The sequence below is a fragment of the Bufo gargarizans genome, chromosome 9 (genome assembly GCF_014858855.1).
Source record: "Bufo gargarizans isolate SCDJY-AF-19 chromosome 9, ASM1485885v1, whole genome shotgun sequence".
Classification (NCBI taxonomy): domain Eukaryota; kingdom Metazoa; phylum Chordata; class Amphibia; order Anura; family Bufonidae; genus Bufo; species Bufo gargarizans.
Window position 1 is genome coordinate 197,199,706 of NC_058088.1, and position 18,534 is coordinate 197,218,239.

Consider the following 18,534-nt stretch of genomic DNA (forward strand, 5'->3'; position numbering starts at 1 on the left):
TGGAACACACAGGTAATCAGGACATGGAGACAGTCCGGCCCAGAACTCCCCCATCATGAAGCTGGATCCGCTTTTTATTCTAGGCAGTAAAAACCCTTTTTTGTTGACTACAAACAAACCAAGTGAGGGTTTTTATCCCCCCCGCCCCGGTTGCTTTCATGCAGGATAAAAACGGTGCTCTCCTTAAAACAGATCTAAGATTTATTCCTGCTTAAAAGGCCTTATCAAGACTCCATGAAATTGCTGGGTATTGAATTATATATAAATCACTTTCATATCACAAAGATTTTACTGCAGCAAGAAGAGGGCAACGAGCCACAACATAACGCCTAATGAGTGTGCATTTAACCTGTGCTGTACCAGAGGCTTTTATATCATGAGCCATTGTACTCCCAGTATGAGCACTGCTCCCTCTAGTGGCACAGACAGAAACTGCACTGAGCGCCCAATGGATGAAATCATCTATTTAAAAAACAGAAGCAGCAAAATATTAAGATCAAATATTAACTTACCGCAATCTCCCCATCAGCACCTCTGGCCCAAACCTAACTACCTTTGCACATGCTTTTCATGATCCAGCATTTATGGATTTTTTTTATACAAACCGGATTCCCAAAAAGTTGGGACACTAAACAAATCGTGAATAAAAACTGAATGCAATGATGTGGAGATGGCAAATGTCAATATGTTATTTGTAATAGAACGTAGATGACGGATCAAACGTTTAATCCGAGTAAATGTATCATTTTAAAGGAAAAATACGTTGATTCAAATTTTCACGTTGTCAACAAATCCCCAAAAAGTTGGGACAAGTAGCAATAAGAGGCTGGAAAAAGTAAATTTGAGCCTAACGAAGAGCTGGAAGACCAATTAACACTAATTAGGTCTATTGGCAACATGATTGGGTATAAAAAGAGCTTCTCAGAGCGGCCGTGTCTCTCAGAAGCCAAGATGGGTAGAGGATCACCAATTCCCACAATGTTGCGCAGAAAGATAGTGGAGCAATATCAGAAAGGTGTTACCCAGCGAAACATTGCAAAGACTTTGCATCTATCATCATCAACTGTGCAGAACATCATCCGAAGATTCCGAGAATCTGGAACAATCTCTGTGCGTAAGGGTCAAGGCCGTAAAACCATACTGGATGCCCGTGATCCCCGGGCCCTTACACGACACTGCACCACAAACAGGAATGCTACTGTAAAGGAAATCACAGAATGGGCTCAGGAATACTTCCAGAAACCATTGTCAATGACCACAATCCACCGCGCCATCCGCCGCTGCCAGCTGAAACTCTACAGTGCAAAGAAGAAGCCATTTCTAAGCGAGATCCACAAGCTCAGGCGTTTTCACTGGGCCGGGGATCATTTACAATGGAGTGTGGCAAAATGGAAGACTGTTCTGTGGTCAGACGAGTCACGATTCAAAGTTCTTTTTGGAAATCTGGGACGCCATGTCATCCGGACCAAAGAGGACAAGGACAACCCAAGTTGTTATCAACGCTCAGTTCAGAAGCCTGCATCTCTGATGGTATGGGGTGGCATGAGTGCATGTGGCATGGGCAGCTTGCATGTCTGGAAAGGCACCATCAATGCAGAAAAATATATTCAGGTTCTAGAACAACATCTGCTCCCATCCAGACGTCATCTCTTTCAGGGAAGACCCTGCATTTTTCCACAAGATAATGCCAGACCACATTCTGCATCAATCACAACATCATGGCTGCGTAGGAGAAGGATCCGGGCACTGAAATGGCCGGTCTGCAGTCCAGATCTTTCACCTATAGAGAACATTTGGCGCATCATAAAGAGGAAGGTGCAACAAAGAAGGCCCAAGACTATGGAACAGTTAGAGGCCGGTATTAGACAAGAATGGGAGAGCATTCCTATTTCTAAACCTGAGAAACTGGTCTCCTCGGTCCCCAGACGTCTGCTGAGTGTTGTAAGAAGAAGGGGAGATGCCGCACAGTGGTGAAAATGGCCTTGTCCCAACTTTTTGGGGATTTGTTGACACCATGAAATTCTGATTCAACATATTTTTCCCTTAATATGGTACATTTTCTCAGTTTAAACTTTTGTTCCATGATTTATGTTCTATTCTGAATAAAATATTAGAAGTTGGCGCCTCCACATCATTGCATTCAGTATTTATTCACGATTTGTATAGTGTCCCAACTTTTTGGGAATCCGGTTTGTACTCCAGTCACATTCAAAGCTGTATTCACAGATCTGCAGGATGCTATTTAGAACCAGAGGGCACTGTGTTGACGACTGAGCACCCAATAATTCACTGCCTGGTTTAGGGTGCACTCACACGACCGTTTGCATTTTGCAATCCGCAAAAAATAGAGATGAGATCCATGTGATGTCCGTGTTGCATCATTTTTTTTTTTTTAGGATCCATTGTAACAATGCCTGTCCTTAAACACGAACGGACGAGAATAGGACATGTTATAGGACTAGAATAAGACTGTGGAACGGCCATATGGATGTGCTGTCCACATTTTTTGCAGACTAATTGAAATTAATGGGTCTGCATCCAATCCAAAAAAAGGACGGACCAAAAATACGGTCGTGTGAATGGCGCCTTAAACACATATCTCCCACAGAACAGCACACTAGAGCCTGCTCAGTATACACACTGAGCCATTAGATGCAGTCCAAATGAAATTCTTAGTGTCTTTGAGCCAATATGAAGTTGGCAATGTTGTGACTGCAGCTCTGGATGTGACTGGAGTTAAAAGGAAATCTGTCCGCAGTAAATGCCCTGCTACACCCGGCACAATGACTTGCAGGGCTAGCTCAAGTCTAATGTAATCACTTAGTGATCTGCGGCTTATTCTGGAGTAAAAATACTTTAAATTCATTTGCAAATGAACAGTTGAGTGCACTGAGGGCGGGCCCAAGCCACTCTGTGCATCTTTGCTCCTTTTGCTTCTTCTACCAGCTCCTCCCTCTCCTTCTTGATTGATAGGTTAGACAACAATGCAGGAACCTGGTCCTATCAATCAAGGAGAGGGAGGGGGCTTGCAGAAAAAGCAAGTGGAGCAAAAGTGCACAAAGTGGTTTGGACCCGCCCTCGGTGCACTTAACAGCTCATTTGATACAGAATAATTTTTTTTTTCCAGAATGAATCAATTGCTAAGTGAGTAGTGCTGATATCTTTGGCCTATACCGAGCCGAAGTAAAACCTCATATATTTGCAAACTTACTCAAAGGGGTTCTCTGGGCTGTTAATACTGATGACCTATCCTCAGGATAGGTCATCAATATCAGATCGGCGGTGGTCTGACAAACGGCACCCTCGCCGATCAGCTGTATGAAGTAAAGGCGCGCGCAGTCCACGTATGTCGTCTCCCTTCTCTCTTCCTGCTGGCCATAAACATAGTAGCAGCGAGCAGGAAGTGAGACGGCCTGCGTGCAACGCGCACGCCTTCCCTTCATACAGCTGCCCGACACCTGCCGATCTGATATTGATGACCAATCCTGAGGATAGGTCATCAATATTAAAAGCCCGGAGAACCCCTTTAATATTATAGGTAGACTGTATTTCCCATAACCGTGTAAAAGCGTACTCAAGGGCCTTATGTATGAAAACTCCGGGAAAGAAAAGTGGATAAGTGGCCTTCGATGATACTGCAGATGTCGTTACATTTATCAAGTGTTGGATAGAAAAAGGAAGTAATGATTTGATTAGCTGCCATGAGCAGCAATGAGGCATAATGCAGGGCGCTCGTCCACACGGGCACCAAGCAGATCAATCCCGGATCTCAGCTCCAGCAATGTGATCCACTCTCTACTGGATTCTTAATTAAAGGGTTTATTATGCCCCTACGTCTAGTTTCTAAGTGGATTTGGCGGAGCTTCAATCAAATGACTGTTCATTCGCTGTAAACAGCAGTTCTTACTAATCGGAATTTTCACTGCAGCTTTTATTTTCCCTCGCATTTTATGTTGTCAGAATACATACGAGATGGCAGCAGTCAGTGAATGTGAGCAAAGAACAATGATTCCTTAAACATGCGGGGACTCAGCGTGTGGGTGTGAGCTGCTGGTTTCTGATGGGACCACAATGGCGGGGGAGAGCAGATTTATCCATATTGTTCCTCACATGGAAACTGGAATTTCATTAAAAACTGTTGCTTGTGTTATTGGTCTGTGTAAGGCATAAAGAGACAACACAAAAGTGGATCTCCATATTGTATATTACAGGATCCTTGGCTGCCCCTAAATGCCATACACGCAGGTGTAAATACAGCAGATTGTTACTTACAGGTAACATGAGCATAGTGCCTGGAGGTCCGGGTAAACCATCAGCACCTGGAAGTCCTGATCTTCCTGGGGGTCCCTGATGGGTGACAAAAGGAGACAAGATGTAAAACATAATGCAGTGAAACGACGTCTGTCATTCTACTCTGTATCCAAAACAGCCTCAAATAATTGTGTCAGAAGTTCTGTAAGGACCAGGCCCCACTTGAGCCATGAGATGCAAGTAAATGCAGAGCCCTCATACACTGTGGGTGTTTCTCCGATCATGCAATCTCTGGTCCTTCATTGTGTTGCAGGCTTGTTCTGTAGCTGTTATGGTACCTTTGGACAGGAAGAATCAATCTCAGGTAGTGCTGGGCACATCTGCATTTTGCACCTCAGAACATGGATGTTGACTGGACTGCTGCTCACATTTGAAGAGATCCAGTTTGCACGTGGCTGCTTCCCTGTATTTTTGGGACTGTGGTTACCAGAGGTGGAGTGGCAGTGTAACCCACTGGGAAGACTCTGCACTGGGCCCCCAGTGTCCGGCCTCACTTCACACATTGTGGTGGCTGCAGCATTATAAAGACAGCGCAGCAGGGTCTCTGCAATACAGATCCAGGCAGCTGCCCCTGTTGTAATGCAGAAGCCGCAATGTGTTCTGTTAGGTCGGCGCCAGCGGCATATCGGATCTGAGACAGGGCACTGTACATGTTATATACCCTCCGGACAGAAGTGCCACATGGATTTCAGGAAGCTCAGGCCCAGCTGCTTCACTATAATCTCCTCGCTGTCCCCAGTCTCGTCCCCAAAGGAATTTCTATTTGCCCAAATATTTGAGGACAGAAGCACCTGAGGTTCATGAGGGCTTTCTCTTCTATAAGGCATGAAGAAGTACTATACCGTTGCTGGGAATACCGCCATGAACCAACACAATGTGGATGAGCCCACGAGTGGCATGATTTGCTGCAGATTTCATCCCCGTACACGAAGGGGTGATATCTGCGGTAAAATTGGCTGCATTTCCACAATATATTGAGTATGTTGTGGACTTTAATCTGCAGCAGGCTTTACTTCTTCCAATCTGATCCCAGGCGGGTCGACCATACAGCACAGCAGATGAGAGAAGGAACAAGGTCCGCGCGCTGCTCTTCACAAGGTAAGTATACGTTTATTAGGAGGCTTTAGATAACGCGGTTCAGAGCTGGACAGGCTCCTCCTTCAGATCACATCGCACATTCAGGATATAGAGAAGGACTTTAACCTCTTTATGCATTATCACATACATGTCTGCCGAAACTATACAAATTTGGTATCACCATGATCGTATAGACCCGCAGAATAAGGAAGTCATTTTTAGCGCACAGTGAACGTCGTAATGTCAAAACCCATGAAACCTTGGCTAATAATTTTTTTTCCAATTTCACCCTACAAATAATTTTTTCCCATTTTCCTATACAAGATATTATAAATTGTGATGCTATATATGATGCTATTAAAAAATACAACTTTTCCCCCCCCAAAAAAAAAGCCCTTACGTGGCTATGTGAACGGAAAATGAAAAAAAGGTATGGCTCTTGGGATGTGGGGAGAAAAAAATATAAATGGTCTTAAAGGGGTTAAACGAAGTAAAAAAATTAAAAATACTGCAAAGGATGCAATCCTGCAGCATAACAAGCATGCTGTGGATCTGACGACCCCCCTCAAATATTACAGAGCATGTTCCCATCAATTCAGCCACATCTAAACCTAGCCTAGAAGGACACCATCTTGATACTCCCATGAGTCCCTCTTTATTTGGACCTATGGCCTCTTGCACAGGAACGCATTTTCATTCTGTTTCTGTTCTGTTTTTTTTTTTTTGCAGACCGTATACGGAACTATTTATTTCAATGGATCCACAAGAAAAAAAAACGGAAGTTACTCCTATTTCCATTTCGCCAGGACTGGACTGTTCTATTAGGGGACAGCTGTTCCGTTCCGCAAAATATGGAATGCAGACGGATGTCAACCGCATTTTTTTGCGGATCGCAAAATACATACGATCATGTGCAAGAGGCCTAATTGAGATATGTAGAATGTAACAGGTTTTCCCTATCATCAGTGAGTGGTGGCGCGGCGACTGTCTCACCGTCTGATCATTACTGTTATTATCGCTGTACAATGTGACGAGCGGAGTAATGAGGTGAAGTCGTACCTGGCAGAGAAGATAAACTTAATGTAATGTTATAAGCAGCATTTCCTGTTGAATGCTACATAATCTGCGGAGCAATGTACTGTAACAGAGCGGCTGCGGTATAAACCCTGTATAAACCTGATTTCAGGGCCAGATGCAGTCACAATTGCGCCTTATGTTTAATGCATGAACGGGCTCTAATCAGTCAGGGAAGATCATTTTACTCGGCACACAATGCACCGACATGCTGAAAAAACAATTAACAATTACAGAGACTTTTACGCTGATCATAGACTGGGAAGAATGACAATAAAGGACAATAAACTATTCTGATGCATCTGTTTTCCGGACACAGGTCACAAAGTACTCGCCAAATGCACAATTCTTGTGACCAGGTCAACAAAACCCTCTAATGGGTCCCTGTCTATTTGATGGTTAGAGCCCACAGTACAAAACACATGAATGCATTACCACACTTTGTCCACTAGGCGGCACAATGAAATGTTAAACTTCACTTGCATTCCACACCCGCACTCCCACGCCCATCGTCCCCAGTGACATCTGCTGTATGTTTCTACGTTGCATGATCTCTTTGCTGCCAAAGCTACATTTCTAAAGTGTTTCTTGTTTTACATCTGTTCGCTTAGGACACGGAGATACTTTGGGAATATTTGTTGGTTTTCACTGAAGACACCTAGGTACAGATGTAACTCCAAGAAAAGTGTCATTCCAGGCAGGAAAGGGTTAATTTATGGGATTCTTGTCCCCTCATTCGCCATTGCTCCCGCCCTTGTCTGGACGCTGGCTTACACTGTATGCGGCACACCCTGCAAACAATTCCTCTTCTTAATTAAATCCGTATGCACCAGTCATAATGGATGAGGAATAACAAACGATGCCTTTTGACATGACCGCCATTTGTCCCTGGTGGAATGGGCAGATGGACCGGGCTCCAGAAGACTGATGTGCTTTCCTGCCCTACTGACAGAGCATGATATGTCATCACTGTGTAATAGACCGCGGCATGAAAACAGATCTCGGATCTGCCGAGAAGTGCAAATGCCGCGTCAATGAGCCATGGGGTTGATCCTTACCAGCTATCAGTTGTCAGAGCCATAATGCAGAATCTCAGTTGTCAGAGGCATAATGCAGCACCCATAGAAGTCTATGGGGTCATACGTTACCTCTTGGTATACGGTATTAGGACACAGCCACACTTGCTGTAAACAGGGCAGGATTTCTGGAACAGATTTTCTGCAGCATTTACAGTACCAAAACATCTCATCCATGTGACGCGGAGAGTGTCCAGAACCCACACAGAACTTGAATTGCAGTGTGGATTTTATTAAATCTGCATTATGGCAATTTATTTCACAATATGTAACAAACCCGCAGTGTTTCTGCACAGAAATCCGCACAATTTTGCGCACATTTTAGCCAGAGGCGCATATTTTCTGCTGCGGACCCAACTTGGTGTGTTTTTTTTTTTCTAATGGAGGTTTTTAAAGGCATTGCCTCAAGGCGACATTAAGTACATAATATGGTGCAGGACAGAGGCATGTGCATGATCCTTAAGATGATTATTGCCATTTGTTATAACGTCCACATGACAGACACGTTCAGCTCTTACCCTTTCACCGGGGTCACCAGAAGGACCAGAGGGACCGGATGTACCAGGAGGCCCAGGATAACCCTGAATAAGAGACAGATAATGATGTGACAGCAGCAGTATGGACAACCCCTTCAATATAAACACATGTGAGAATAAAGTGACTTACCGCAGGCCCTTCTGGACCAGGGGGACCTTCGATCAGCATTCCCTGCAAGGAGAAACAGACATGAGGCTCACATTCTTGTCATCGACCAGAATGACCAATTCTAATCGAGCCCTGTGGCATGCAGACAGCTATAGCATGGCTTCCTGACCATTGCCTTTTGAAGAATATAAAAAGAAACATTTCCCAGAAAAAGGTAACATTTTGCTATGAGCAGTTTGCAAAGGGTGAGATAATTACCAATACTACCTCTTAAGGTGTTCGGTTAGCATTGGGGGCAGATAATGACTGGTATACGGATGGAGGTCTTCTTCCCTTCCTATAGTACAGTAATAAACCCGTCACTTCAGCATGGCCGGGAATGACAAGCTTTGTGCTGTGCCACGCAGAAAACTTCCATGCTAAAATCTCTGCTTGCTGACAGTGGCTAAAACCATGCATCTCATCCAGTACAAGTTGCAGAACACTTCATTGTACGATGATTAAGACATTATTTGCCTAAAACCAGAAAATTCCTTTCAGGACAATCACTGCCCATTGACTAGTAATGAGCCCAGGTAACAGCTGCAGAGGTCTCTTCTTCCCTATACTATTTATAGTGCATGAAATAATCCGGGGGTTTGTTTGGGTCTCATTCCCTCCTTGGGTGGCAGGACAAACATGTGCTGAGTGTTTAACACAAAAGTCACCCCCTCCCCCCACAACTACAACCACCAACAGATCTGTCACTGGGAAAATACTCAACCTCCCAGACAGCTGTTAAGCCTTTCAGAGAGGAGGAGAGGTGTCATGGCGCAGTGCTGGGGCTTATACCACTAGATCGACTATATACCGCATACATCTACTATAGAGCTCCACAGCCCTTGCCTGGTACTGGCTGAATAGTGGGAATGAACAGAAGGCTGAGATGTAGTGTGGCCCCCATAGTGCGGGGACAGTCGCCAGTTCACAATGGAAACATCTGGGGCCCCGGACAATATTTATTCTGCTGTTTGTATTTCAGGACATCTGGGAAAACTGTTGACATGTAGATGGGAGGCAAATGTTTGCATTACCTACAGCAATGGGGAAGGGGCCGTAACCCACCACCACCCTGAGGGAGTATTCACAATATGACAAAGGTATACGTCGGGAGGATGTATGAGCTGTACAGGCATATAGCACCTATCGGCTGCCATGTAACAAAGTACTGCACTTCTCTGTATGGAATTACAGCACACCGCCGGCCCACAAAGAAGATAGCACATAACCTCTTCTTGTCTGTTTTGTGGACAAGGATAGGACATTTCTACAGGAGTTTAAAAATGTTTTGCGGATCTGCGGACCACGAAACAGTGTTATGTGCACGAGGCCTGAAAGGCTGCTCTTTTTGGCTTCCTTTTGGTAAATGAGGTCAAAGGCAAACATATAGTGGCGTCAAAGTGTAAATGCTCTGACGAGGGAGAGATGACGTCAGACCGGCTGTTCAGCCCCGTATTCATAATGTCCAAATTTGAAAAAGCCAAACATGCATTAGGGGGACACCTTTGTGTGAAAAAAATGAATGTTTTTGAAAAATAAAAATATAAAATACATCTTCGTTTCATAGGAATGTGACCGTTCTGTTCAGAAAACAATGACATCACTACAGTCTTAGGGCTCATGCACACAACCGTATGTATTTTACGGTCCGCAAAAAATACGGATGACATCCGTGTGCATTCCGTATGTTGAAGAATGGAGCAGCTGGCCCCTAATAGAACAGTACTATACTTGTCCGTAATGTGGACAATAATAGCACATGTTCTATTTTTTTGAGGAACAGAAATACGGACGTACGAAAACTGAATACACACGGTTAAACTTCAGTTTTTTTTGCGGACCCATTGAAATGAATAGTTACGCATATGGTCCACAAAAAAAACAACTGGAACAGACACGAAAATAAAATACGATCGTGTGCACGAGCCCTTAGAATGATAGAGACACTTCATTGCCGACAGCAGATGCTGCAAGTTTACAATTTACAGAGAACACAAGAATGACGCCGCTCGGGGGCAGGAACTTACTGGTTCAATAATGGCTGGCTCTCCCTTTTGTCCCTTCTCGCCTCTTGCACCTCCTACCAACTGGTAAAGGCAAGTAACAGTGATATAAAGTCAGCAAAACAATTATAGCATCAGTCACTTATATCTGTGCACGACGGATATATATCTGTATAAACATTTGTGATTCTGTCATATAGATCTAGTCGGTCTTGGAATGACGACACCGGATACTGGTAACAGTGATGTAACAACACTTGATCGTTGCACCAATAGTGGAGTTTAATAATGTGCAGTGACTTCTTCTAACCTGCAGAGGGTGCTGTTATAGTTCCAAAATGTGAATGCAATGAATAAAGATCGCTTGGTAAAGACAGGCAGAGGAGGGGATCATGAGGGCACAATAAATGAGGGGACTACCAGCATCACATCCTCTATAGGGACAGATCAGGGCTTTCATATCTCTGCACTATGTTGTGTAATAATAGGACGATAACTGTTCCTTTATTGAAACAGAGGGTTGCGAGCCGCCTAAAGTCATGATTTCCATCGTTTCCAAGAAGCTTTTTTTCTATTTAAACAGCAATAAAATGCAAATGGCTTCAATAAGTTATCTGCAGACAGAAATTAACAAGACAGAATGATTTCAAATAGATGAATACCTCGAAGTCACCATCGACATTTGCAGCAGATCCCTTTATATCAGTTTCAGTTAGATCAATATCTTTGTAGTCATAAATGCCCTCATAGTTGTCTATCACCTCCTCCGTGAACCCTTCATCAGTGGAGCCTCCGTGACTGCCCGAGGTTCCCTGGAATTGGAGGACACCACATATCAGTCATAAGAACATCCTATTAGCCGTTTGCTTGTTTTTTCTCCAGCGCATTACTCTATTCCCTTTGCCCCTTGTTATTACCCACATACAGACTGTAGAGGGGGCAAATGGAAGAAAAGAACATACGACTGCAGGATCAGCCTACGCAGAGCTAGTTTGAGACACCTAGGGCTGCATAGACGCTGTGTGTCACTAGTGAGCACGTATTACTTACACTTGAGTTGCTGACCACAGTCACAATGCTGGTGACAACCTCAACAGGTTTATCAACGTAGGCTTCATCTATGGTCTCTCTTTCATCGGTCATCTCCCCTTCAGAATAGATGGTTTCTTCGTCGGGTTGTTGGGTGTAGTAGTCCGGCCCGGCATAGTTATAATAATCGGCTGTGGGGTCCACCACTTTGCTATCCACATTGGTTTCTACAATTGCAGCTTCGGTAACCACAATAGCGGGGGCTTCAGTAGGTGCCAGAATCTCTTCCTGAAAGACAAAAACAAATGCAACAGGTAAGATACTTGACATACTGAAAAGCTTGATAACATCTCAATACTTGGATAAGATGCAATGAAAGCAGAATCTTCATGAAACCCATTACTTCTTCTGTGCAGAGTGATCCCATCTCGTTGTGTATCCTGTAAGAAATGCGCTGCAATACGCAGATAACACAGCACAGCCTGCATTACCACAATGCACAATCTGTACAATCTTGTACAGAAAGATCTGAGGCAATGACAGGCGGACCCAAAAGCTGAGACTTGTCTGGTTGACCCTCAGAGGGTCCGGGATGTGACAAAATGATGGGTTCTTACTACAAGAGGGCCCCGCCAATCTGAAACTTGTTGGCTAAACGTTACATACCAATGCTACTTTCATCGGCTAGATTTCACTACTATATTCCGGTGAACCCCATGAAGTGCCAGAAACTTCCTACAATCCTTTATTTCTTACTGGGAAAATTTCACGTACATGTAAGTTCAAGGTGGGGGAGGGGGTCACCAATACTAAATACAAGATTACGTCGAAGCAATAAGATAGAAATGTCATGTAAAAATGGCAATCGCTTTACCTCTTCAAAGTCTGGTTGTGGTCGCACGACTTCCTCGCCTGCTGGTGCTTGGGTAGGCTTGACGGTAGCGGCTTTATCTTCATCTTCATAATATGGGTATTCATAATAGTAGCCTTCATCCCCTTCTGCAGCTTCTGGGTACTAGACAAATGTATAAAAACAACTGAAAGGAAGAGCAAAGAAACCCGAGCTCCCACTGCAGACAGAGACGATCCAGAGGTTAAAGAAAGGCACTGATTCTCGCATTTAGAAAGGCTATATGTGCTGTGGATGCGAGTCCTGACCAAGCATATGTAGATACTGGGCTTACAGGGGCTGTCCGCTGGATAGGTGATAAATGTTAGATCGTGGGGTTCCAATTGCTGGCCAGAGGCTCGGAGGAGTTGAATGGGCTGTCACCGAGCATGGACCCTGACACCATATACAATCTACGGCACTGACAAACATGGCTGATCTAGCCTTAATCCAATAGGTGATAATGTTTGCAGGTTGGAAGACCCCTTTAAGCTTCTGTAACATTCAATCACATAAGATAGAAGTCTCTTTCTCTATATCCTAAGCGCTTTATAAATAAAACATTGCATTCATTCTTCTGAGCACTTACATATTCATCTTGGTTGGGATCCTGAGATTGGGGGGTGTCAGGAGCCGCAGTGTCACAGTCAGGACTGTAGTGTTCACAATAATCGAATGCAGCGCGATGATCCGAAACGATTAAGAGCTGCTGAATATCTCCCTGAAAGAGAAGAAAACTCAATGAGCAAGACGTGACGGATTCACAACATCAATGGAAAAAACTATTGAGATGATCAATACATCAACAGCTGCAATCAAAGTGAACGCTGTACACGCCGACCCACCGGGATCCCACAGCCAGAACTGATGGGAGCAGATGTCATTAAGGCCTCATCCACACGACCGTGGTGTGTTTTGGGGTCCGCAATTTGCGGAACGGCACGGACAGCCTTCAATATAAATGCCTATTCTTGTCCGCAAAGCGCAGGCAAGAATAGGACATGTTATATTTTTTTAGCGGGGCCACGGAACGGAGCAACGGATGCGGACAGCACACAGAGTGCTGTCCGCATCATTTGCGTCCCCATTGAAGTGTATGGGTCCGCATCCGAGCTCGTGTGCATGAGGCCTAAAGCTGATATCAGTGGTTTAGGTCACTGTTATACAAGTGCGACCAAAGGCCTGCTCTCTCCTTACTGCAACCTTCTCCAAGTTATATTCTGTGCAGTTTTATAATGCACATATTTCTGAAGAAATATAGCAAAGGAACACCTAGAGAAAAGGCCCTGTGACAAAACAGTCCCGTTCCAAAAACATAGCTGCATTTATCCAGAAACTGCGCCACAACTGGGAAAGAGCCTGACCTCCAATGTCATACACAGCCCATGGACAGGGGTGGTGCACTCTTTGCAAAAAAAGCAGCCATGTTTTCCTGGGTCAATCACTTGTCTCAGACTATACATCACAGGACAGAAGCGTTACATGAAGAAACAAGAGGAAAAGAAGAGGATAAAAGAGAAGAAGCAAACAGAGTAAGGTAAGAAGCCGAGGGGAGAGAATGGAGAGCACAACCCCATGCCGCCTCCACAGCGAGGGGTGCACCACCAATGAGGCCAGGTGAGGCGATCGCTTCAGGCAGCACCAGGTAGGGGCAAGAGGGGGGCAGCTGAAGGGCCATGGGCTGAAGGGAAGGGGTTCAATTAAGAACTTGGCATTGGGGAAGGGGGGGTGCTGCGTTTCAGTTTTCGCCTCAGGCAGCAGAAAGGCTAGGTGCACCCCTGTCCACAGCAATACACTGACTTATTCCATATTGAACGGTTCTGTTCTTATCCATATATCAGTGGTCGGCGAAGGAAAAGAGAAAAGTAGAGTTTTAAGCCAGCGCCGGGGGAGAGGCAGAGCCAAGCGCCTTGAAGGACTCTCCCAATTGTTGATTAAACAGAATGAGACTGAGAATTAGGCTGGGAGCCCAGGAATGAATCACAGTCTGAAGCTGATCAGATCCCAGTGTGACACGGAGCAGCCGCTCTGGAGGAAAATGAATTCTTTCCACTAGGAATCCTGCTTTCCAGCGCCCGGTCAGAGCTGACACAACTGGCCTGGAAATGCAGCCAGCTGGGAGACGGCCGCCCCGTAGCCGGTAGGGAGAAAGTTAGCGAACCCTGACAGTGGCCTCCAATACTGTGACCTCTCTTAGAATCCTACTAAATGCATCATGACGGAGGGGGACACCCAGCCCGGTTTGTGAGGGTGGATACGGGACAACCCTCCGCCAACTAAACACACTGAAGTTCACACGGAATACTGCAGCCAATCTGTGTCCCATTGTCTTTATGTGTGGATTTGAAATCCATGTAAAGAGGTGACAGTCGCTTCTTGACATGGAGTCCATGTAATAGCCATCCAGAAAGTGGCGGTGGGGAGGCGCACACAGATTAGCCCCATTAAGGATCCATGGCATGACAAACACTCTGAGGGCTGGCCTCCGATTTCTGAAAGATTCTACACCAGATCCTGACATAGGTCTTGCCTGTGTGTACATGGCCTAAAAGCCAGAATCTCTCCCCATAGACTAATGGATTGTTACAAGCTCATTTTTTAACCCCTGGTTGTAGGTTATATTTACATTCACTGACATTAAGCAGTGATCTTTAAAGATACATTTTGCAGCTTGTCACTTTTGGTTTTGTCACGTTCAGCTTTTCTAGGCAGAAGTGTTAGGACTAATGTTCACGTCCATCCAAGGTGGAGACACAAGAGGTGGCAGGAGGAATCGGACGGGAATCCTCTTCCCTCTGCGGTTACTCTGCTTACACTGGTGATTTGTAATAGATGTCGTCACCAGCAGATAATATGGTCAGGCCCGTGATTATCAGCCCACAGGAGGATTCCATCTAGATGAGAACGACACAGCACTACAGCCCCCATCATGTATCGGTACTGGATTGTATAAAAAATAATCCCCAGGAAACTAAGCTTGAGCTTTTGTATCTAACCTTATTGCATGTGATACTGTACCCAATCTCATCATGTGTGATACTGTCTGCTAAGCCGCTGTATCCAATCTCATCATCATGTGTGATACTGTCTGCTGAGCCACTGTATCCAATCTCATCATGTGTGATACTGGCTGCTGAGCCGCTGTATCCAATCTCATCATGTGTGATACTGGCTGCTGAGCCGCTGTATCCAATCTCATCATCATGTGTGATACTGTATGCTGAGCCGCTGTATCCAATCTCATCATGTGTGATACTGGCTGCTGAGCCGCTGTATCCAATATCATCATGTGTGATACTGGTTGCTGAGCTGCTGTATCCAATCTCATCATGTGTGATACTGTCTGCTAAGCCGCTGTATCCAATCTCATCATGTGTGATACTGTCTCCTGAGCCACTGTATCCAATCTCATCATGTGTGATACTTTTTGCTGAGCCGCTGTATCCAATCTCATCATGTGTGATACTGTCTCCTGAGCTGTGTATCCAATCTCATCATGTGTGATACTTTCTGCTGAGCCGCTGTATCCAATCTCATCATGTGTGATACTGTCTGCTAAGCCCCTGTATCCAATCTCATCATGTGTGATACTGTCTGCTAAGCCGCTGTATCCAATCTCATCATGTGTGATACTGTCTGCTAAGCTGCTGTATCCAATCTCATCATGTGTGATACTGTCTGCTAAGCTGCTGCATCCAATCTCATCATGTGTGATACTGGTTGTTGAGCCTCTGTATCCAATCCCATCGTGTGTGATACTGTCTGCTGAGCCGCTGTACCCAATCTCATCATGTGTGATACTGTCTGCTGAGCTGTGTATCCAATATCATCATGTATGATACTGGTTGCTGAGCTGCTGTATCCAATCTCATCATGTGTGATACTGTCTGCTAAGCCGCTGTATCCAATCTCATCATGTGTGATACTGTCTCCTGAGCCACTGTATCCAATCTCATCATGTGTGATACTTTTTGCTGAGCCGCTGTATCCAATCTCATCATGTGTGATACTGTCTCCTGAGCTGTGTATCCAATCCCATCGTGTGTGATACTGTCTGCTGAGCCGCTGTATCCAATCTCATCATGTGTGATACTGTCTGCTGAGCTGTGTATCCAATCTCATCATGTGTGATACTGTCTGCTGAGCTGTGTATCCAATCTCATCATGTGTGATACTGTCTGCTGAGCTGTGTATCCAATCTCATCATGTGTGATACTGTCTGCTGAGCCGCTGTATCTAGAAGTGTGTGATACAGTCTCTTGAGCCACTGTATCTATCACGTGTGATAAGCTGAGCTTTTTGAGCTGCATCACAAGGACGTCGGAGCCGTGGAACATTTGCCATTATTACAGAAAGATTAGAATCTGTTGATTTTTGGGGAAAACATGCAGCAGAAAAAATGTTCTGGGAAAGTTTCAGATTTCAATGTATAAGCGAATGTCCGGAAGCGTCTCTGAACACGCATTTATAAGGAATGCTATTCATTCAAGCTGTCAGGATCTTTTTTTATTTTGCTTCTTAGACACAAGGACCTAGGAAGGGGAAGGAGCTACGGTTTGGGAATGTGAGAGTAACCAAGGTTAAATAGGAACCAGATGCAGCGGCGCATTAGCCAGGTAACCACAGAGTGTTTCACAAGGAGATGGATGAGAGTTTAAATTTCACTACTGCTAAGACAATATTCCCATTTTCCAACCCGCTGCTTTCTGCTGATGTAAGGGGATCGGATACTTTGTTCCCGGTTAATATTATGTTTTGAGTGCTGAGAACAGACAGAAGTCTGCAGGAACGATCAGATTTCCTACAAGTCGAGCCCGCGGAGGTCATTAAAGGCGGCCAATATGTGGACCTGATGGAAGGCGATACGCGAACATGTCAGCGTGTGAGGCGGGGAACGAGCAAAAACAAACTAAAGACTGTACACAGAATAATGAAAATGCAATCTAAAGTATTTCTCAAGAGGCCTGATGGGAAAGTAGTAGTCAGCAATAAGAAAGGGAAGTCAGGTGGGGGAGGGGACAATGCGACAACCATGTATGAACATAAACATCTCCAGGTCCAATAGAGCACCTTCTAAAGGTCTGCGCCTTTACTTAAAGGGGTTTTCCTGACTTGTAGCCGTTAAGCCCTGGGGTTCTCCCCTGTCATATAGTGGATACCATTGGCGCTCAACAGACCCAATAACAGGGTCCATCGTTTACACAGGAGAAGTGTCCAGCGAGTCCACGGCCATAATCTTGTACTGGTTTGGGATTATATCATGCCTTAGACTCTATCAGGAAGGAAAGGGATGCAAATGAGCTCTTAACAAGCTCTGCCTCTAGATGTAAGGCAGCTATCCTATACGTCAATGTTCAGCTCTTTAACTAAGTCTTGAGACACGACTTTGATAATAACTAAGCCAGCACCTCATCTGCAGACAGCTGTTTCGGGGTGATTGCCCCTCATCAGTCCAGAGCAGAGAGTACTGGCGTGCTGGGTGAGAGGCCTGTCAGGGTTAGGGGGGCACTATCCCTCCTTAGGGAGAGAGCGCCTTAATCAGCATGAGGAGACTTATAGGCCATACATGCGCCTCTGGAATTCTGGGAGAAAAGGGATTAAGGCGCTCTCTCCCTAAGGAGGGATAGTACCCCCTTAGACTCTATCTTAAGACGCACAAAGCGTTGATTACGGTTTTCATACATTATTCTTCAATTAAGATACCAGAACAAATTATCAGTGGGAATACTGCAATTTACAATCAGCTCCGTGGAATGGACTAGTACAAAAAACGAGAGGAAGAGGAGACAGCAGAGAGCCCATGAAGCCTGGAGACAAAGTTCAGCACATTTCCTGGGGTCAAGCTGCAGGCACCCAGAGAAACCAGACTGCAATCATCTAAGGAAAGGGAAAGGAGCCGTGATTTGTGGTTTCTTGCACTGGAATCAGTCATGTGGAGACTTCCACTCTGCAGGGCAGGAAGCTACATTGCCCTTCTGCCAGTCACAAATAAACCAGCACTAAACCAAGGAGGAACAATGACCTTCAAGAATGTGACCTCTCTCCCGACACACATATGTCACCCTGTAAGGAGAAGACACCAGGACGATGACAGCAAGAGCAGCTGCAGGCCATAAATATGCAGGTTTAGGGCTGGAGTATTAGAAGCTGATGTGAGGTGTTTAATAACGGATACTGAGCCATATATCATTAAGTAAGGACATCTACAGCAAATGTGCGCGCAATGTAAATGAGCTCTCTCCTTCTGTGCCAGTCTGTAACGCGTCTTGTTCATGCTTAGTGCAATTGTCTGTATTATACATGTGACCGCTTATCATATGTACAGCGCCAGGGAATGAATGGCACTTTATTAATAAATAATAATAATTTATGTAGGTAATGGTTATACTGA

At 44.9% G+C, this 18,534-nt stretch overlaps 1 protein-coding gene across 2 annotated transcripts in view; it reads right to left on the reverse strand.

Annotated features, from left to right (window-relative positions):
* COL5A1 (collagen type V alpha 1 chain) overlaps positions 1-18,534 on the reverse strand; it is a 145,755-nt gene that overhangs the window by 58,565 nt on the left and 68,656 nt on the right. For both annotated transcript variants that reach the window (XM_044305252.1, XM_044305251.1), the window contains exons 5-12: positions 12,733-12,864; positions 12,129-12,269; positions 11,276-11,542; positions 10,888-11,037; positions 10,250-10,309; positions 8,205-8,246; positions 8,057-8,119; positions 4,273-4,347 (exon numbers count right to left, since the gene is read on the reverse strand). In XM_044305252.1, the coding sequence (XP_044161187.1) occupies positions 4,273-4,347; positions 8,057-8,119; positions 8,205-8,246; positions 10,250-10,309; positions 10,888-11,037; positions 11,276-11,542; positions 12,129-12,269; positions 12,733-12,864 (930 nt within the window). The remainder of the gene's footprint in view (positions 1-4,272; positions 4,348-8,056; positions 8,120-8,204; positions 8,247-10,249; positions 10,310-10,887; positions 11,038-11,275; positions 11,543-12,128; positions 12,270-12,732; positions 12,865-18,534) is intronic.